This window comes from Drosophila virilis, chromosome 4 (assembly GCF_030788295.1).
Source record: "Drosophila virilis strain 15010-1051.87 chromosome 4, Dvir_AGI_RSII-ME, whole genome shotgun sequence".
NCBI lineage: Eukaryota > Metazoa > Arthropoda > Insecta > Diptera > Drosophilidae > Drosophila > Drosophila virilis.
Genome location: NC_091546.1, coordinates 1,184,135 through 1,206,528, shown reverse-complemented (window position 1 = coordinate 1,206,528; position 22,394 = coordinate 1,184,135). Strand labels below are relative to the sequence as shown.

General features: G+C 38.4%; 1 protein-coding gene and 1 long non-coding RNA gene across 2 annotated transcripts in view; both read right to left on the bottom strand.

The window, feature by feature from the left end:
• Nucleotides 1-22,394, bottom strand: part of LOC138911193 (uncharacterized) — a 49,924-nt gene that overhangs the window by 13,491 nt on the left and 14,039 nt on the right. The window lies entirely within an intron of this gene.
• On the bottom strand, nt 15,705-16,592 carry LOC6635777 (uncharacterized). Its single transcript, XM_002059137.4, has one exon. It carries the CDS (start codon nt 16,453-16,455, stop codon nt 16,039-16,041), a length of 417 nt encoding a protein of 138 aa, XP_002059173.1. The 5' UTR covers nt 16,456-16,592; the 3' UTR covers nt 15,705-16,038.

Sequence of the window (22,394 nt, the reverse complement as noted above, 5' to 3'; positions counted from 1 at the left end):
ACTGCTTCAAGGAGTGCGCGCCCTATTGCGCAGAACGAATGCAAAAAGGACTTGTCATAAAAGTGCAGCCATGTAATTTTCTAAATGAAAGCAGAGGAGCAGCCAAAAAAGCGAAGAAAATGTATTAAAATGCAGGCCACCGCAAAACAAACAACAGCGCACTAACAAAACAACAAAAATTCTAAACAGAACGCAATTTTCGCAAGTTGTATTAAAAATTTGTAAAGGGGACAGAAAAAAACGAGAAGAAGGCGAAAAAAATAAATAAAATAGAATGACAAACGGTTTGCTCAACAAGAAATATGCAAATGCAAATCTGCCTCAACGTCAGCGGGGCGGATTAGAAGGCTCTGCAGTGCGCGGGCGTGACACGTGGCGTATGAGCAACAACATTGCGTATACGTATGCAAATGTGTTTAATTAAAATGGTGCAGCCCGCCCGCATGTATGTGAGATTGTGTGTGTGTGTGGGTGTAAATGTGTGCTTCTGTTTAACGGTTAATGCACATAGCAACATTTCGCATTTGCATAAGTAAAGCAAACTAAATACTCGCTGGATTGCGCAAGTGCGAGACAATGCAAAGCCGCAGCAGCTGCAAAGCCGACCCCGCACAATAAAATTATCCGCCTCCCCGAACCCACCTCAATAGGCAGGTCCCCGGCTGAGTATTTAAATCTATTTACCTGCTGCTGCTGCTGCTGGCGGTGCAGATAAGAGTAATCAAATAGTCGTAAAGTTCGAGAGTGTGTGTATAATTAATTTGGCAAACGCCAGTAAAAACAAGCCACAAGAATTGAAATTGAGAGCTGACAAAACTTTCGGCAAACATTAAGTTGGGCAACTATAAGTACAACTATTTGCCCATGTTCCCAAAAGGTTGCTCAACACGAAATATGATAACATGCAATTGGAGAAAAGAGCGAAAAACTTAAAGAGTTTTTTTCCATCTGCCCTAGATTTCCAACAGCTTAAAGTAAGCCACGATTTCTTAAGGAATGCTATACAAATTTGTATAACATATAAACAGACTGCAGAGATGGTTTTAGCAAGTGTTATACTGTTATACAAATAGTAGAAAAGAGAAGAACATTTGCTTTATTTTAGCAAGTATTATATATGCATAGTTAACGTTGCAACACGTTGTAAAATTATAATAAAATACCACAAGGCTATAAGAATTTAACAAAGTGGTAAATTGTTATACTAAATAGTGTATTGTGTTCTACTATGGTTAAAGTGTTATATATCTAACTGGTGTATAACTGATGTACTAGCTGTGAACCCCTTGCAACTGTTTGTCCAATGATCAACATAATATCAGACGAAACTGTTATACGAAAAATCATTGTTGTTATACTTTAACAAAAATAGTAAGTATAAATGTGTAATTAAAGTGTAATGCTAACCTTACTGGCCCGCTACATACTAATATATTAGTTATTGAACTGTGTTAAGTAAACTGGTAGATCGACTGTTGTACTCTAAGCTACCTAACTGTTATACTTACTGATATAATGACTGTTATACCATTACCGTTACACTTCTTTTTAATTTATCGTCATTTAGTGACTGTTATACTATTACTTGTATACTATTTTCAAATTTATCGTCACATTCACTTGCCAGCCCTTAGCTTAGTCAACTACTTTGTAGATTGTAAAGGTCTCATCACCGAAACTGGGCGATTTCATTTCAAGGAACTCAACAGCTTGTACGTTTTGCCTAATCCATGCGATTTGGTTTGCTTGCATGTAGCTTTGGCTTAAACAAGTTCTGACTTGGGCATTTAAATTCAACTTCAAGGCTAAGAGACACACGTACGGAACGAAATGAAATTCATTTGGGAGCCGCAGTAGCTACAACGTCGTATTACGTAAAAGCGCTTTTACGGCTACATTTGCAGCCGTAGTACACTTACACGCACACACACTCACGTAGAGGCAGTAGTGCCACACTTTGCGGCACTTGGGCAGCAAAATCTAGACAAGACTCTGGGTTCAGCTAACAGGTTGAACGCAACCGACAAATGGTGCAGACAATAAAGCCTAACCAAAAGTCTTCCATAGATATACATATACACATATATATATATATGTATTTATATGTATATATATATATATATATGTATATATATATGTGTGAATGTATATACCTTTTTTTATTTATTCTTTTGTCTCTCTTTTGCCAATAAACTCAAAAGCCAGCTTACTTTTGCGGTTTGACAGTAAACGGCTTTTCACTCATAGAATTTCCTTTAAAAAAATGTGGAACATTTTTAAAATGCAAACGAAAATCACATTGCAAAGTCATTTTCATTGTTCAATAATAATGCCAGTTTGTTGGGTTATTAAAATGTCATATAAACGTTTGCCATTCAGAGTTACGCATATGCTTTATGTATGTCTGCATGTGTATAAATATATGTGTGTGTGTGTGTGTTTATTTTTTTTTATATTTCTCTTATTTGTTGGCGCTTTTTCTCACGCTCGGAATTCGTTTTTGCAGGCGCCAAAATGTCAGCGACACGTTTTCTAACAGCCGCAATTTATCATAAATATGCGCACACATATGTGCATATGCATATGTATGAGTGCGCACACGCATATGCACTCACACACGCACACACATTCACACATGCGTGGCATATAAATCCAGCGCTTGTTTCGCTGGCGACCTTAGCGAACGCTCCAGCGGTCGCCTTTTGTTTATGTCGCTGTCAGCGTTCGTTTAATTCAACATTAGCGCCTAGCGGCAGGTCCGAGCAGCCTCCGGTTAGTATATTTTGCTGTGCATGTGTGTGTGTGTGTGAGTGAATGTGTGTGCAAATGCCACTGTTGCCATCATCGCTGCACGTTCTTTTGTATACCCCATGGTCGCTTTCATTTTCACACGCTTTTATCCTCGCTTTTCTCGTTGTTGTTGTTTTTTTCACGCTCGCATTTTTTCTCGTTTTTAAGTTGTCAAACTGTCAAATAAATTACACAAAAAAACCAAAAAAAAACCTACAAAAGATCTGTACCAATCAACGTGTGGCGCCCTTTGTATCACATGAATATATGGATATATATATATAAATGTATATATTCGTAAATTTATACATGCATATTACAATATAATATGCCTAGTCTCTTGTGGCCTGTTTTGATTGTTGTGGCATACCGAATTGAGAATTAACACATTTGCCTTGTGGCCTGTTTTGTTTTGTTTTGTTACTGTTTTGAAAGCTGTCAGACACACGTCTATCGTACTGTTATAATGTATAAATTCAAGACATGCGAGCAAATGCTCATATTCTGCATAGCTACAATAGATGAAGGTTACTGCCAAAAAATGCTATAAAAATGTTTAAAACGCTGTTTTGCTGAATCCAAACTTTTATACTGTAATTTTTTCAAAGTGTATAAATTGATGAAGTGTATAAATTGTTATACAACTATTTTATATCTACAAAAACTAAACTTATGCATTGCCTAAATAGAATACCGAAACCAAACTGCTCTACTGTGAATAATCTAAGCCCTCTTCGCCAGCAAAGGATATCTCATAGCTCTCTCATGTCTACAATAACGGTTAGACTATAACACAAGGCTCTTCAAGAAAGCAGATAACTGCTTATAGTATATTAAGTGTCATACAAATTGTTATACATGTATTTTAAAGCTACAGAAACATTTTTACAGCCACATTTTGTTAATAATCCAAACAATCTATCAATTGCTTATGTACCACTGACATTCTGGCAGACACATCTGCTGCTATGAAAATGTTATACAAGCTGTTATACACTATACATAAGTGTTGCGCTGTCAGCAACATCGTCTCACTTATATATTTTATGGCCACAAAAACGTTTCTTTAGCTGTATAAATTGTATAAACCAGACAAGTTGCAAACAGTTTGGATAATTTGCATGGTTGGAATAGCAACTGACCACATCATTTTCTGGGAAACTTTTATACCTCAATTCAAACTGTTATACGATCCGTAGCCTTGTCTTACTTAAATTTAATGGCTACCAAACGTTTCGACTGCCACATAAAACTTCCATTGTAGAGACAAATTGCATAACTTGAGTTTTAAACTTGAGCAGTTTAGCTGGAATATATATTCAGCAAGTGCTGATTTTATGCGTGCCTGAAATAGAAACAAACACACACACACACACAGCCACAGGCGCGCTGACACGCATACAAACGCATACGTAGCTATAAAGTCTCGGCCAAAAAGTCAAGCGGATTTTGGCTTTGCAAAGTTTGTCTATGCAAAAGCCGCTTAGCCTAGTTAAATAAAAGTGCTACAAGAGCTCACCACACACACATATTCACATATATATTTATATATATATATATATGTATGTGTGCCTGAGCCCAGTTTAAGGCGTTGCAAGTACTGCACTTCGAATTTCTGCAATGAATTTCTTGCCAATTCACAAAGCTGATTTTCGATTATTAAATGATTTAGAGAAAGTTTGAGGCCCCATTTCCATATAGTATATTTTACCCACACCCACACCCACACCAACACCCACACACACACACACACACCCACGCACAGTTTTCGAGGGAATCTCCCAAGGTATGCCATTGACGGCTGTTGTTTATTTATGGCAGCTGCGTCTTGCCACATTTTGTTGCATGTTTTTGTTTTAACAAGGCATTTAAATATTTAAAAAGGGCCCCAAAACCTATGCGGCACTCAGCCATAAATATGCAATGAGCTTTTCTGAGTTTTCAGTTTTTATGTGGCCAGCCTCAGTCTCAGTCTCAGCGCTGGCAGCTTACCCCGCCCGTCGTCCCTTCCCATCTCGTCCCTAATTCCGTGCGGTGCCTCGCAACATTTTTCAATCAGTGAATTTTGATGACTTCTTAACTTATGCCCAAAAGACGGCGCCTTGTCGGTAGCAAATGTGCAGCTTAATTAGCAACAGCTGCTTTTGCCGTTACCAAACCGGGCATTTCATTAGACGTCGATTAAATTTTGAGAACCGGACCAGCTCGCAACCTTGCCTTGGCATATGTTCGAGTTGAAGCTCGCATCTACGAAAGTCGTAAAAAGTTTAACGTGTTCTTAAAGCAACGCAGCCGCAGCGAACATTGAGTTCAGTTTCAACTCCGGCAGCTGCATAAAAAAAAGTTTCAAACTGTTACACGGCAAATGACACGCGCTGTCATATTGTTATGCCCTTACCGAGGACAACATAACTTAGTCGCGAAATATGTAACGCCGTCTGCGAAGCCATCAAAATATGAATTAAATGAGTTTGCTCTGATTGAAACATAAGCCACAATAAGTACTTAGGAGGTCGCCGGTTCAAACTCAGCAGCCGCTTTAAATTATTTGCAACTACAACTATTTTCTATATATTATATTCTACATATTTTATTTTTTATATTTTCGGAAAGCCTTGATATGCCACTTGCTAAGCGTCAGCCCGAGCAACGAAGTTTTAGGATTCGAACCCCCCTGAGGACGGAAATATAATATATTTATATATAAAGTGTCATATGATATATGGGTCGGAAATGAAGCGTATGTATAAATCACTTTCAAGTCAAGAGTATTTGATAGTCTGCGTGCGGAAGATGACCGCCTCTCCTTGTTTTTCTTTCCCTTGTCTGACCTTTAACCTATATAAATATACATATATATACCCATCTCTGTCGCACTGTGTGTTAATCTGTTGAAATTTGCGTTTTAATAGAAATGTCTGTGTGTGGGGCAATGCGTATTTGTGATATTTTTGGGACAACTTTTGTTAGAAGGCCGCTGCGCGTGGCTGTATAAAAATGCTTATTGCTTTTAAGTACGTGATTTTGCTTTTGGAATTTAATACGCATTTCGAGTCTCGTTTTTCGAGTGTGTTTGTGTATGCGTATATTTGTGTGTGGGAGATGCATTAAGGGTATTGGTTTTACGATTGACAAGACATATGCATGGACAGAAACGTGAACATAATTTAATTAATATAATGGACACTACAGTTGCCCCAGGAGGTAGCTGTAAAGGCAGGTGGCAAGAAATAAAAGGGAAACGGAAAACTACACAAAGGCCGATCATGGTTTGGGGGCAGCATTAAAAATGTACATTTTAAGGCCCACAAAGGCGACGGCGACAGTAAAATCGTTTGGCATAAAAAATAATCCAAAATGAAAAGCATACACTGTTATACATGCTGGCAGAAACTGGCAACAGCACCATAGTTCCTAAACAAAATTTTGAACATGGCATTAAGATCAAAGTGTGCCGGAAAACTAAAAATTTAAAAACCTTCTTTCAAACGAACACGCAGGGCAACTACTGTTACACCAAATATAAGGATGTTCTGCATGACTCATTTGTGGCGATGTGTTATACAACTGCTATACAAACCAAATGTTATACAACCATATAGCATAGAGCTCATTTATATATCCTTTTTTAAATTGTTATACCAACTGCCGTGCAAAGCTGTTATACGTAGCTTATTTTGCTATATGTTATACAGCTGTTATAAAAAAGGGTACACAAAAAGCATAAGCATACTTTTAAGTCAAGTTTTGTAAGCACGTTTAATAAGTTATTTTAAAGCTCATGGCATAATGTCCTCAAAATTGTTATACCAACTGGTGTATTTAACAATGTGTTATCCAATAAGTGGTATACAACTGTTATACAAACTCTATTAAGTGCCGCACAATCATACTATTAAGTCGAGCTTTATATTCAATTTGTATAATAAATGTTACGGCTCGCACCAAATGTTATATGTAAATAAAGCATTTAGTTCAGCGATATATTTTGCTTAAAACTGTTATACTAACTGACATATCAACAGTTACATAAAATATCACAAATACAGCATAACCTTATTTTTAAATCAATATTTGCCGGCGTGGCATTTTAATAAAAGTGATTCATAATCAATGATTCATGTGTTATACACACTATTATATATGCAGCAGCAATGTTATATCCACAAATATTGTCTTTTCAGTGTTTTCTACAGTTCAGACATTCATTAGATTTTATAAATGCTGCTGCACAGCTTCATTTCCTCAAGCCAAATGCAAATATGTGCCCGACGAAAATCTATTTGCCCATTTGGACTAGTCAGTTAGTGAAAAGCCAAAAGATACATAAAGGAAAACAAACTTCCAGGTTCCAAGCATTTCATTCTTTTTTTGTCGATTCTGTTGCATGCTTTTATTGTGGCGAAATTGAGCGCAACAAAGTTGACACAGCAACTGGCAAATGAACACGGCTGGCCCCACCCCGTCGCAAGAAATTTGCATGCAGTCAGGTCTAATGGGCAAATAAGCTGAAGGAATCATTCAATTGTGAAAATGGAAATTTCAGATTTGTGATAAATAACCGGCACAAAGAGACACAGATAAAAAATGCGGAAGTAAATGAACAAACAAAACTGCATATTCAATTTGCTGGCTTTGTAAGCATGAATATCCATATTTATACACTGTGTTTTTTTGCCCCTTTTTTGTTGTCAGGATAAATCTATCCCCTAGGAGAATAACCAAAAAAAAAAAAAGGGAACTGAAACCAAGTAAAACGGCAGGCGCAACGTTTTAAATTTCATTTGCTGATAATGCGGCTCCACTCAAAATTCATTTCATAACTTTGTTACAAACTTTGCCGAATGTTACAACTTTACCAAACACACAGGCACACTCTCACACACACACGCACACAGGGCAAATATTGGGTTGACAAATATTGAAGCATACCTTATGGCTGCAGAGCATGTCGAGCGGCAAAGCTGATTTGCAGCACTCCAACTGGAGCAGCAGCAGCTTTATATATAGCAACAACGAGAAAAGGAAAAAAAAAACGTATAAGCAGAGAAATACGTAGAGGCATGTTCTGGCCCATACATAACTCATCATCAAGCGCAATTTGTGTTTAACAATCGTTGGTAATCTTTATTGGATGTCGAGCTTTTGCTACTCTCTCGCTCTCGCCCCGTCTCGCTCGCCCTGTCTACCTTCAGATTGCGTGCACCTAAGAAATGCTGAGCACTCGCTCTCCAAAGTTATCTACGTCAAGTGTCAGGACAAAGGAGTCACATACACACGCTGTGACATATGCAAAGCTAGCACTTGCCCTCTACAAGCTGCTTCTTCTTCTCTTTCTCGACTCGTTCAAGATTTTTTTAGTGACAACGAAAGTGTAATTGAGTGCCACACAACAGACAATTCAAATACTTTCCACACGCACACACACACACACCCACACATACTCACACACAAGCACACACAACAAAAACAATCATAAAAAAAAATTGGTGCCAGCAAATTGCCATGGCGCTTGTCCATTCCTGTGGCTGCGCCTGTGTCTCCGACTGCCTTGCCTTCCCTTCCGTTCCATTCCGTTTCGTTCCATGCCCATGCCTTGCCATTATGAGCTGTTCTATTTGATTTTTCATTTCCGCTCGCACTCGTTGCCTCAGCTGCAGCCTCGGCAACATGTGCATTGTGTTGGATTTGTAGCCTTTAGGCTGTAGAACAACAAGAAGGAACAGCAGCAGGACTCGCCCATAGTTGGACAGGTTGCACATGACAAGCGCAAGAGTTTTCAAGTGCTGCATCCTTCGAGAGTGGCAGAGGCGAAAGGCGAGGGGCGGGGACTGGGGTAACACCCGGGTAATCGAGCACGACAGCATTTGCCATTAAGTTGAGTTAAGGCTCTTGAGTGTGAAGCCTCGTTCCTGTTGTTGTTGTTTTTTGTTGTTGATTTTTTTCCGACTTTAATTAAAATAGCTTGCATACTTTAAGGCGCGCTTTTTCCGACTGCCAACGCAAGGCAATCGACCTCAAAGGAGTCGGCTGAGGGGCGGGGTACGAGGCGTAAAACAACTTTATATATTGATTAACGGTTTGTACAACAACACGCTGGCGGCGGGATATTAAAAAGTTCAGTTTCAGTTAAAATCGTGTGTGTGTGGGTGTGTGTATAGGTGTGTGTGTTTGTATGTGTGATGCGAGCACAAAAGACGGCTTGAAAGTTGGTAAAAAACTTTCTTTGTTTGTAAATTATTAAACAATCCATTTAATGCAAGCGAGCAAAGTACTCAGAAGTAAATATGTATTTAAATGCAAAAGAGTTTGTCCTGGCTGACTGACTGATTGACTAAATTTTGACGGGGAGGTTGCTGAAACGTTGTCACCTTCAAGTGAAGAAAAACAGCTGTTATTATTATTATTTCTTAAAAAAAAAAGGGAATAAAATATTTAAGAAATTGTATGCACCTTAATCATGAGAATATGGTCATATATATTTCAAGAAAATTTCATATCTTTTCTTTTTTCAGGACAATTTGTTTGAATTTATTCTGAGATTTTTTTTTACTTGAGAACAAATTGATCAAATATATTTTAGGCATCATACATCTGCTTCTCTTTTTGGGTACAATTTGTTCGAATATATTTTTAACACATCTTTTCTCTTTTTGAGGACAATTTGATCAAATATATTTGAAGCATATAGATTCAATTTTGGGGTCAACTTATTTGAATATGTTTTAAGAAAATCTTTTCTACTTTTGAATACATTTAGCTCGAATATATTTTAAGCATATATTTTCTCATTTTAAAGGACAATTTGATCGACCGTATTTAAAGCACTTTGCATATTTATTCCCTTTTCATGCCAATTTTTATCATATTTATTCAGGAAAAATAAAAGAGAAGCTGTCCTTGCTTTCGGTCCTGATGCCAATCAATTGTAAATATATAACACTGAAACGTAGCGCTTAATGTTGACAGCTTAATTAGCACGCACCAAAGCATACAAATATCGGCTTACAGAGCACACACACTCACACTCACACACACTCGCACAGCCCAGCATGTGGACTAATTGATTTCGGGCATTCGCGTCCTCGCATATTCGCATATTTTAACTGCGCCATGATTTGGGTTTGATTTGCAGGCCAAATGTAATCAGATGACCCCCAAAAGCTGACAAATTTGATGCGGTGCTATTAATTTATATCGCATAGGACGGGTGTATTACCATGTGAGTGGGAGGTGTGTGGGGTGGGGCCGGGTGGCTGAAACAATGTGGGGTCAAAGTGCGGCCTAAATTGAACGCTAATTCAAATGCATTTATTGCAAGCTATGCGGATTTTAAACTTCAGCCAGCCACAAAAACATCAACGGACAGTTAAAATATGCGCAACAGACATGCGCGACTAACAGACACCCTAGTTAATATAGGCAAATGACACAAAATGAGAAGATTAAAGGGATAGAATTAAGAAAATATATTCTTATAAAACTTATGTGAAAAGAAAATATACTTTTAAGCAACTCATGTGCCTCTAGCTGCCTGTCCATAATTTATTTGAACTTTACACAGATTCTAATGCCATATACCCATTTAGCTATTTACAACGTTTACAGGGCATAAAAATATATAGCTAAAAGCAAACGACAACTATATAACTTAGTTTGGCTAAAAGCTTGCGCAAACGCTAATTGAGTTTAGGATGCGGATGCTGGATGATAGCTGGGCACTAGCCGGGCTTTAATTGATGCGCACGAGCCCTGACAAATCAGAGCGCGATTTTGGTAAAGTTTTTGGCCGAAAAATGCAAAACTGCTGACGAGAACTTGTCACGCGCAATCAGCGTGTGCGCGGTAAGTGTTCAAGCCACGCCCACAAATTGAGGAGCACACGCACAGCCATGAATTATGGAACATTCGGTTATTAGTCGCGCGTTCATTTCAAGGTCTCCCACTTGTCATCCTAAATGAAATTCCTCCATTTCGGGTTAGTGGATTTTCAGACAGTTGTCAAAGGCAAATCCCTTCCTGTCCTCCTCTCTGTCTAACTCGGCTGTCAGCTGTGTTTTAATTAAACTGCATTGGAAAGCAGTCCAATAATCGGGCGTCAGTTAAACCAGGAAATTAGCTTTAAGTTGCAAGGTAGTAAAAAGGCATTGAATATATAAATTGTTGCTTGCAAAAGCGTTTGTCTTCACCACAAGCATTCAATCAGCAACAAATTAATTGATCAAACATTGCAGCCGAACTGATTTTAATTAACATAAACCGCGTTAATCAAAATCTCGCACTTGACCGCAAAGCGGACGAATAATGTTCACAATCGCACCTAGCTAAAAATACATTTAATTAATAGCATTGCTTTGGCAAGCAATTTGTATTACAGGCCAGGCCGATTGGTCAGGGCCTTTAATTGGTTTTAAAAACTGAATGCATTAAATCAACATATCCACAAATATCCTGCCCGGATCACGTCGTGGACAACAGTTGCCAGATTTGTATATCTGCGGCCCTCCAATTACTGAGCAAAAAGATGTGGCACAACGCGGGCAAAGAAAACAATGATAAATGCCAAGCTGGAGAGATGCCCTGTAAACGGATCTCATGGCTTTCTTAACAAATTTTATCAAACACAAACGCTATAAAATTTAATTTTAAAAGAATGTTAGGGCTTTTTTCCGAAGCTTTAGCTGTTATTATGCACAAATGTTAAAAAACCAGAGCCTAGTCTTTACTTCTGTTAAAAACTTAGCCTAATCAAACTCCAGAACATCAAGCAATTAGATTGTCAATCAGTCAATCCGCACAAACAGTTTTTAGCAACAGTTTTAAGGCCCATTAAGGACAATCTCTTCTGGCTTGGATCTATAATTTATCTAACTTTAAAATAAGTTATCGAAGCTCCAGTTATATGCTGCCGCTTAGGTCGTCAGCAACACTTTAAATCCATTTTACAGGATATAAAAACAAAATATTTCGACGCTGGCAACGTTTAATAAAACCATTTTGTTAGCAATGCAAAAATATCAAATACTCGTATGCGCATGTTTTCTATATTTGTTTAAGGTCTTTTGAAAACCTGGTTCACATTGATGAGGGTCACAATGTTGTATGAGTGTGTATGTGTGTGTGTGTGCGTGTTAAATTCCACATGGCCGAAATATTTGTCAAACAAATTGGTTAGATATTAATGCACATATGTACATATATGTATAGCCAGCGCCTGTAAATTTAAGCATTTTTTTAAACTCTGCTAATTTAAATAGTTTTTTGTTTTTGTTGTTTTTGTTGTTGCATGCAACATGTGTGTGTTATTTGGTATTTGAATTCGAATTGCTCTGTGTTTATAGATTGTAATGCGATTTAAATTGAATTTGCATACAGAGCAAAACATGCAGCTAAAGCGGCAAATTGAATTTAAGCACATGTGAGCACCTGGGTGAGTACTTTTTGGCAGCACTGTTGTTGGTTTTTGGACTAAATGCCCTATTTAACGTTGACCGATTGAGTTGGAATATTTGACAGCAATAAAAAATTGCATTCAATGAAAATCTAACAAATTTTATATTAAATATTTACAGGCAGGGCATGTAAGACATTTAATGGGTATTTCAATTTATTGCCTGAGTGAATGATTTATATTAAATAATAAATATTTACATGTGTTTGACATTAATTAAAGAAATAAAAGTGTTTTTATTTAGATGGAAACACAATTTCTAGTGGACAGAGTCGAACGGATCAAACTACTTTATAGTCCATATAAATGTCATATATTCTAGAATATTTCAATTCGAGCTTTTAATAAATTCTATAAAATCTCAACTTCTAAAAGCTTTTAATTCCCCATATGCCCCTAGTTAATGAAATGCTTCTGCGAGTTACCATGGGGAATACTTCTTGCTGAAAATTAATTATCGCTTACAAAATTGAACATATTATTACCGTATGCCAAAACAATTCGCATGCTAGACCCCATCACTGATACAACTAGATATCTGAGCTAATCGTGGAATTATTATTTGATGTTATCAATATCTTACTTCTATAGCATATGATGTATAAAAAACTTTTCTGCGATTCAAGCGACTAATACGCTCTTCTCTTAACTTATCCGACAACAATATCATGTGGCTTCCATAAAAATAATCCTTTCTCATTTGGGCTATTGCAAAGCCAGGGCTATTTGCTCGCTTTTCTTTTAAAGGGTTTTAGAAAAGCATTTTCCTATAGTATGTCTTAAATTTCAATTTCTTGCAGCTCAACTCTTTCCATTTTGTTCTCTTTCTTAAGGTCAAACAAATCAGTTCAATCTGTGACCCAAGTCTAGGCCAAAAATAGCCTCGGCTGACATTGATTTCAATGTCAAGGGTTGCTGCGTCGCCTTTTTAAATTAATTTAATTATATTAATAAAATTAAATATAGCTCAACGAATCGAATGATTGCAATTATAATTAAGAAAAGGACATGCACATTCACTTTTACTCGCCTGCACAACAATAAGAATTGTTGCTTGCTTTCAATTTGCTTTCTTGCTTTGTTGAAGAAGTGCAATTAAAACGACTTTTCTGCTCGACCCAACGACTTTATTATCCAGCAGCAGCAGACGCTTCCATTTGTGGTAAGTAAATATACAGCATTGTAATCTTGTTAAGGCATTATAGCCCTGTTGGCCTTAATGATGATGTGCAGTTTGCTGGGGTTTTAACTTTCACGAGCCAGCGCAAATACGCATCATAAAGACTACGCAGCACTCATACGCCGTGTGCCACGACATAAACTACCTGGCAGCGCGGGGAAGGAGCAGAGACTTTGCGGCACGTGTGTATATTTTTGATTATGCGGCCACAAGGTGAAAACTAGCCGTGAATTTTGATGAGCGACAGCGAAGAACTATGTTAAGTTATTAAAGCGGCGGCAACAACAACTCGACTGGCACTGTAAATATTTGATGAACAAAGCGAGAGTTCTGCGAGGCCAACAATGGGTGGGATCTAATCTCTGGCTGACCATCTCCTGATGGTCGAGTTGCTCAGCCAAATTGCCCGGCGATTTGCATGGCGATAGGCACGACTCGAAAGGTTCAAGGACTGCCCCCTGCGGCGACTGTTGCTTTGTATTAAAAAATACAAAAAAAAAAAAAAAGAGAGAGAGAGAAATGATAGCTGGGAATACGAGTTGTAATGCCTTGTAAAGAGCCGCAAATCCTTTATGTAATCCGGCTTTGTGCCATTCCGATGATAACCTAAAAGTGTGCAAAGCCGATGAAGCTACAAAAAAAAAAAAAAAAAACGAAAGAAAGGAAATGTTTGTGAACTACGTCAACTATATGGAGAAGGGGCGCTGCCCACCCTAAGCGCATCGTCGAATGTTAGAAAATTGCTTAATTTTCGCAGCGGGGCAAACAAAGACGAGGCAAATAAAACCTGAATATAAATCGCCAAGCACATTCAGCCCCGGGTAAAATCATTATATGCCTCATTTGTTTGCGCCTCTTCAAGAGCTGCTTATTATATTCTGATTATTTTTGGCACGCGTGTGCCCCAAATAGGAACAATACCAGCCAACACATATCCTGTACTTATTGATTACAAGCATACAAGTATTATAAGTACTAAGGAACGAAAACTTGGCATAGTTCTTTGAGGGTCACTGAACAAACAATTCAGATATATATATCTGTAGATTTCTCTTACAGCAGTCAATCAATCAATCATTTCATACACATACATCAAGTTTCCTGTGTCAAAAACCACAAAATGAAGCCTAAAATATAACAAATTCTTAACATGTTACATACTTATGCTCAATTTACGCATACCTCATTTACGCATTTTGCTTACAAGGTATTAAACAAAAAGTACAAGTACAATTTCAACAGGCTTTGGGCCAGTTGTCCAGTGGCTCGTTGTAAACAAATTCATAAATATACATATACCTACAACAAAGCCTAAAGAATTGCCTATGCCTGCTTTTCGCATAATTTTTTCATTTCATTTCATTTCCTGTGTGTGTATATGTGTGTGCTAGTGTGTGTGAGAGTGTGTGTGCCATGATGGTGGCAATGCTCGTTTGGCCTGCTTTGTCCATAATGAGATATCTCTATTTCTCTTTTGTTTCATTTTACTTTTGTATTTTTTTTTTGTCTTTTTTTTTTTTGCAAGCTCAACTGCTCGTCGCTTTTCTTATTATTGTATATATATATGTGTGTGTGTGTTGATTTTGCATTCGGCAAATGCCGCTGGGAAATTCGTGCAACGCAAAAAATCTCTGGGCTCAAACGGCAATGATGCCGTCGACGTGGCCTTATTAATTAGAACACGCGCCCCACAAATTTTATTTTTTTTTCTTCTGCTCTCACTTAGTGCATCCCGACCCTGCCCTCTCACCGCGCCACCCGCTGTGCTGTGCTGTGCTGTGAAAGGACACAGTTTTAGGCAATTTAAATTCATTGCAATTTTCTCGGACGGTTCAAGCATCATTTGCATATGAATGACAACAGCAGCAGCAGCGGTAGCCTTGCAAAATGAAAAAATAAGCGCAGATTGTTAAGTGAAAAGCCAAGGGAACCTTCACGACCATCATATTTAATAATGAGAGCGCTAGCGGAAAAAATTACAGGGTATTAAAAAAACAAGCAAACATTTAGATCCACAAAGAATGGGCGAATATTAATGTTTCAAAAAAAATCAAATAGAAATTCTGGAATCAAAACGAAATTCGAGCCCAGATGGATATAAGCCCGTCCAAACATATTGTGCTCTAGAATAACCCGGCGTTACCCGGTGAAATGCATTATGTTCAAAATGTAAGCTCACTTTTTTACTCTTCTTGGGGATACAAAGACACATCCTTAAGCAAAAGTCTCAAATCAATTTCAAAGTTATCAGATGCAAATGATTATGGAAATTCTACCATAACATACTTTCTTATGTTGATTTTTATTTATATGCGTGGTAATACATGCTCTGTAGAGAGGCAGCAGTCGAGAACATTGAATGTGTTTGTAACTAAAAAAAAAGGTGATCAATTCAAAATTTCAAAAAAAAAAAAAAAAGGATAATAAAATAGGCAAGCAATCTCAGAGGAAGTATTACATCAGCGAGGAGCTTGAATGGAAATCAAGTCAGGAAGTAAATATTTTAGAATTTGTGCCAAAAAGTGAGAGCTTGTCTCGATAGATGTACGATTGCAACGAGAATTTCAGTTGGGTTCCGGTTTGAAAACCATGTGCTAAATGGCTCGTATATATTTAATTAGTTTGATGCAGCATCTGCTGCAGCCGCCTCGTCGTTGACTTTCATGATTTCCTTTTCGATGGTCATCTTTAGCTTCTGCAGGTCAATGTCTAGATAAATTTTACGCTCATACTTGCTGGCCAGCTTGTCGATAGTGCTGCTAAGATGCTTCTTGAATATATCCAGGACCTCATTGTCGTTGGGACCCGAGGACATGTGACCGTGCAGACAGCGCTGGAATTCATCCTCGGCCAGCGCCTCGGCGAGCTTGTCCTCAATGCTATCCTGTTGCTTGCGAATTTGACTGATCTCGGTCTCCAGCTGGGACTTCTCGCGATTGAGCGACTCATAGTTAAATATCTTCATTTTCAGCTCTTGGGTAAGTATGACGCCGGGATTCAGTTGACGGGCGAAGAGTCGTGGCTGTTGGTTCATTGCAGGCGTTGTGAAGATATGCTTCACAAATCGATTAAATATTCAAAAAACAATTTTGGTGTAAGTTTCTATTGTTTGACGGGAAGCAGTAAATTATATTCCATATAAATGATTTGATGTTACTTCTCCAACTACAAAAGCCTGCCTGGCACTGAGATTTACATAATGTACTAGCAGAAATTACCCGGCGTCACATTCGAGATTCGAGAAACTGACTGAAACTGACATTCCTATCAACAACTTATCGCTTCTTGGTCCGGACTTTAAGCATCAAAATCTTGCAGCTTCATCCTATTAAAGATTAAATTGTCCAGAACTTCGCCCTTAAACCAATCTGCTGCCTTCCTCTTACAAGTTGATCACCTGTCAGGAAAAACTCTTTTATATGCACAGCCAAATGAAGTCCATATATCTGTTGCCCGAAACGTGGCGCCAGCTTAAATCTCCATTAATGGTTTGCAGGACGAATTCGAATGAAATTAAAGCCGCAGCAATCTCATTTCCGCGCATCTTTCACACGCCCAACAAGGGGAATGCAGGCAGAGATAGAAAGAGAGAGGGAGAGAGATGGAGTTGTTGAAAATTAAATTGCGTATACGCACAGTTGCCGCTGCGGTAAGTGTGGCGACATCAACGCGTGTGTGTGTTGACTCTATCGTTAAGTGCATAAATTGAATAATGCGTAGCATGTGCAGTGTCAACTCTGGCCGATATAGAGTTGCCAGATCGACATGTTTGCGCTTTAAATTTATTGAATTTCCTTCCAACAGGAAATCGAGGCACATAAACCATTATTTTATTACTTTATCTATCAGTTTGCGACTCGCCCGCAAATTTACCAAAATTTCGTTAGCTCTTTATTTACATATATGTGGGATATACTTTTTATGGGCGATCGTTTGTCTTTTGGCCAGCGCATTTAATCAAAGTTATTTGAATGCAGTCAAGCGAAATGTAAATGAATGCATTTAACAAGTTGTTGCAGCTCAGCACACACAACTTCATTTACATTTAGCCCCACAGATCTGAGACTAAATAAACGCAAGCGAAAACTTTTATTGACATTGCCGAACCACAAAGACAGAAAGCGACGGGGGACGGGGGCAGTCCGTGGAGCGAATAAACTGCCAAGTATTTGTTTTTACTTTGTTCTGGGCTAAGCATTAATGCCACAGTTTCTTCTATATCTGTAAGCAGTTGCTGGGTCTGAGGTCTGAGCTACATTCGATAGTTTGTTAACCTTAATTAATTAAATTGTATTGGCCAATACAAGCACGAAAAGAGTTTAGCATTGACCGGCTAGCCTGTTGTCAAACATTTACAGACATTTTACAGACAGCTGCGACAATATTCAAGTGTAAATTTCCCAAGTATTTGGAGCAACTTCCTTCCTACAATATATATATAATTCAGCTGTGCATCATGAATTGAAACGAAAGTCACGCACTTTTCTGTTTTTATAGCCGGTTGCGATTTCTTTGCTTTGATAACTTCAGTCTGATTGTCCTCAGACTGAATCGCTTGCCAATTTATCTGCGGCAATCAGCCGCATGGAAAGTGCTTTAACCTAAATATTTAAATATAAATTTCAATCTGTTAAAATATGCGACTTATCTGCGGCAAACGATATGCAGTAAAAACTCTTTAAGCTTAAATTTAAACAGTTGAAATTATGTTGTGTACAAAATTTAAATTCAAGTTTAAAACTTTATTATCGAAAGGCATTTAATATGCGGAGCGTAACGACGACCAATCTTTGCATATTAGTTAAATAATGCAACTTATATTTTTGTAAGCAACAATTTTTTAACAGGATTTCAATATATTTAAGAGGATAAGCAACTAATTGCAAAGGATAAAATTACAATTAAGAAGCGTATAGACAATGATTTAAATTTATTTTGATTTTAAAACTCTTCCTTAGGACATATTTTATGCACATCGAGAACTGAATCGAGCTTAACAAACTTTTATGCAAAAACTAACTAACTGATTTTGTCAGTTGTAACTGAAATTAATTGCAATTCGTGAGCTGCATTCGAGGCAATTAAATAAATGACAATGCAATCGTTTAATTAATTTTGGAACTCTCTGAAGACAGACACTTAATGCTGCTCATCAATAATAATTGGTAGACCGAGCTTCAACTTATTTTCGCACGATTTTTGAAGGTCGACTTTGAGCTCGTGCCCAGCCTTTGATTATGATAAATGGGCCGCAGCTAGCATATTTCACAATGTGCTAAAAATTAGAATGAAGCGATAATGAGCTATTATAAATATCATCTGGCGACTTATTTAGTGACAAACAATGGACGACAGGCCAACATTATGCAAAGTTGGACGCGCTGCTGCAGAGTATCTATTGTCGTCTCTCGTGGAGACTTAACCCGTTTTCGGGTGTTTGGGTACATCACAAAATATAAGCCTCGGAGCTGGACGCTCTTCAAAGTGTCAAGAAAACAAATGACGGTCAATTTCTTGTGTTTATTCTGTATTCTTTTATATACGGCAGCCATTGAAAGCACGTAAAGAGGGTAGATTGCTTTTGAGAGCTAAGTCGAGAGTTTTGTGGCTCCGGCTAGAGACTATATACTCGATATATATTATCATTCATTATTTTCTCTATATGTTGTCCCATTTTCGTATAATCGAAAAGTATCGATTTAGTTGCCTTATTCCCGTAAAGTATGTAGAAATTTCACTTTTGTGAGCACAAGATTACAAGCCACGAACATAATGTGGGGCTCCTTGGAAGAAAAAGCATGCCTATCTTCTCCACAGATGTTTGTATTGGTTTGTATATAAAGGAAGTTAGAATATTTGCCTACAAGGTATTTGTCAGTTGGACACTCCCTACTGAAGCACTCTTATTTGTTTTTTCCTTTTTTATGGCAGGCCAGAGTGTCTGATAGTCATATACTAAATATATACTGGCCGAGTTTAGGTTGCCGAGTGGCAAGTGTTAAACTTTTCCTCTGCCACTTGACGGGGCAAAAGGGAGGCGGCAGGCAGCGAAGCTTAAGGCAAATATCCATCGAGGACAGGTTGGTAACTCGAGAACATAAAAGGGATTTGGGCTGTACGCGTATTAAAAGCACAAAAGAATAAAATGAAGCCTATTAAAACGAAAGGCAAGTATTAGATTTACTTAGATGCGGTCTCATCATAAAAATATACTCTAATATTCAAAATGCAAACAGCCGAGCCGAGTAGGCTTTAATTTGTTTCTTGTTTTTTTTTTTTTTTTAGCCTCTGTTGCTTGGCAGCCAGTTTTTTTTTTGGAATTTTATTTTTTTAATCATTTCTCCGGCATATCTAATGACAGAAATTAATACACATAGATAAGGGGCTTCTGGTTTGCCACGTTTTATGCGCCATTTTATTTTTTTTTTAGCTATTCTGCCTGCGGCGTGTGTAATCTGCTTAGTGTCATTTAATTGCGAGAACAACTTTAATTAGCTAATCAACAATTTATGCATCATTAATTATGTTAAGAGGCTCTTGTAATTTCTCACAAGCCAAAATGTGCTGTGCCAAATATGCCTCGCAAATTTGATGTCTTATAATGTCAAATAAATATAATGAAAAATTAGTAATATCGCTAAAATTTCAATTTGCACTAGAAGCAAATACTCTGCGTCGTCAGGGTCATATTTATACCCTGAACCCATTCAAAATGGGTAAATAGGGTATACTGTATTTGTGGAAATGGAAGTAACAAGCAAAAGGCAGCATCTCCGACCCCACAAAGCATACATATTCTTGTTCAGCATCAATAGCCGAGTCGATTTAGCCATGTGCGTTCGCCTGCCCATCCACCTGTATAAGCGAAGGATCTCAGAAGCCCAAAGTATGCCTACTGCCTGCGCAGTAGGAGGTTGTTTCCGATAATCGATAACTTGCCCCGGTAACAAGTAATCGATAAAATTCGATATCACAGAACTAATGTCACTAAACTTGACAACAAGTTTGCTTCTAGAATAGTTAATATATATCAAGTATATTTCTACTACTAACTAATGGCTATAAATTAAGCACATAAGCCAATTTATGCTGTCCTCCAATGTAATAAATAAATGCTGTTGGTAGACGCGGCTTCAGGGCATCCCCTAGTCGGCAACTCCCGACTAGAGCATCCTACTTGTTTTTATAAATTTTGTCTTCAAGGGGATTCGATCCGTGCACTTCTCGCTTAACCCGCAATGCAACTCAACCCACATTGGACACATTTTAGTTTTTACTCCCAATTCTTTCCCACTTTCCTAGCATTCTGTTGGCAAAAGTGAGAAAACGTACACGACCCACAAACATTTTAAAGTAACAGTAAAGTAATAACAATTCGGGGATTGACAGGAATTTTCGAGGAGTGCAACTGAGCGTAGCTGGAATTTGTTTTATGTTCACACTTTGCTGACACAAACGAAATATATAAACAAAAACGAGCTCAAGCGGAAAATGTTTATAGAAAAAAAAAGCAGCTATATGTAGGAAAAACTTGGAAATTCATTAAACTCGCTGTCAATTCAGGCCTCGGCCCGAAAGGCCGTTCTAGGCCTTTTCAATTTGCCTGCCAAGCACAAATGGCAACCTGCCTGCCTGCCGGGGAGCATACAAAAATGGCAATAAAATACGGTCACTGTGATAAGGACGATAAGGAAACTATGCCAGAGCCGGGCTCTGGCTAAATGTGTGGCCGCAACAAAAGCGGCAAAATAAAGAATAGAACGACAACCGTCGCATAAATCAAAACAAATTGCAAAGAATTGTGCACAACAAAAAAAATGTACATAAACGGTAACTAAAATTGGTATTAAAATAGATGCGCCGACAATAAAGATGGGGGCCAACAATGGACACCGGCAGACGGTGGCAGCTACTCATCAGCTCATCCCTAACAAATGGCAAATGCCGAATGCAGGGCAACGACACGCGGGCAAATGAATCAAAGTTGTCGGGGAGCGAGGGAGGCGGACGGATGGAGGGCGGGAGGGAGCGAGGTAGGGAGTCGGTGCCATAATGTTGCTCAATCATGTAAAACATGGGCAATTAGCAGCGAGACGGCGCAGAAGGTTCCAAAGATAATGCATTGCGCTCAGCTGGGAAAATGCCAGAGACAGGGCTGGCAAATTGTCCCTCTGTGTGTGTGTGTGTGTGTGTGTGTTTGTGTGTGTGTGTATGGGTGGGGGCGTGGCATGACAGTCAATTCCCAGCCATATTTCCATTTGGCTCTTGCAGGCATATTGAATTTCACTTTGGTAATTTACGTAATTGCGCAATAGCATTATGCCGGCACCACAAAGCAGGAGGCACTACTAGAGGGGACAGAGGGGGGATGTAATAGCCACATACATAATTGCAATTATTATGTTGCAGTTGCCGCCGTGCAGTTGTCTGCGTGAGAACGTCTGCAATCGCCGCTTTAAATTTGTTGCATGAGCCAATTTAGTGGCAGGCTGAATGTTGGCCGAAGAACTTGTCAGATTTGTGCGCCTCGTAATTGTGCGTGTTACATATATTTACGTAATTGCAATGCAGAGAATTTAGATGAAAGATAGTTGCATAAATGATGTGCAGCTAAAGGGTAGGTCAGCAGATTGAATTGGTTGGCGTTAAATGTTGTGGATGCATGACGAGAATATCAAATGTTCTCAAAGGTGGTTTAATTAGTTCGAAGTGGAAATATTGAATATACATGTCAGCAACAACAGCCGACTTTTTTTTGTAATATCTCGGGTAATAGCTCCGCGCGAAGATATGACGTTCCAAAACGACATAAATGCTGTTAGCTCCCTCTGTTGCACTCGCAGTTCAGGTCCAAAGCTTGCCTTTTCTCAAATAAATTTATCAAAATCTGGCGGCAGTCAGAGTCCTGGCCCGACCCCATTAGAGGGCGGCGCCTTCAAAGGCTACAGTCCGACGACCTGTCTACGAGGCGGA

Coding starts and splice junctions, on each gene's coding strand:
- LOC6635777 (XM_002059137.4), bottom strand. CDS start 16,455: ATGAACCAACAGCCACGACTCTTCGCCCGTCAACTGAATCCCGGCGTC.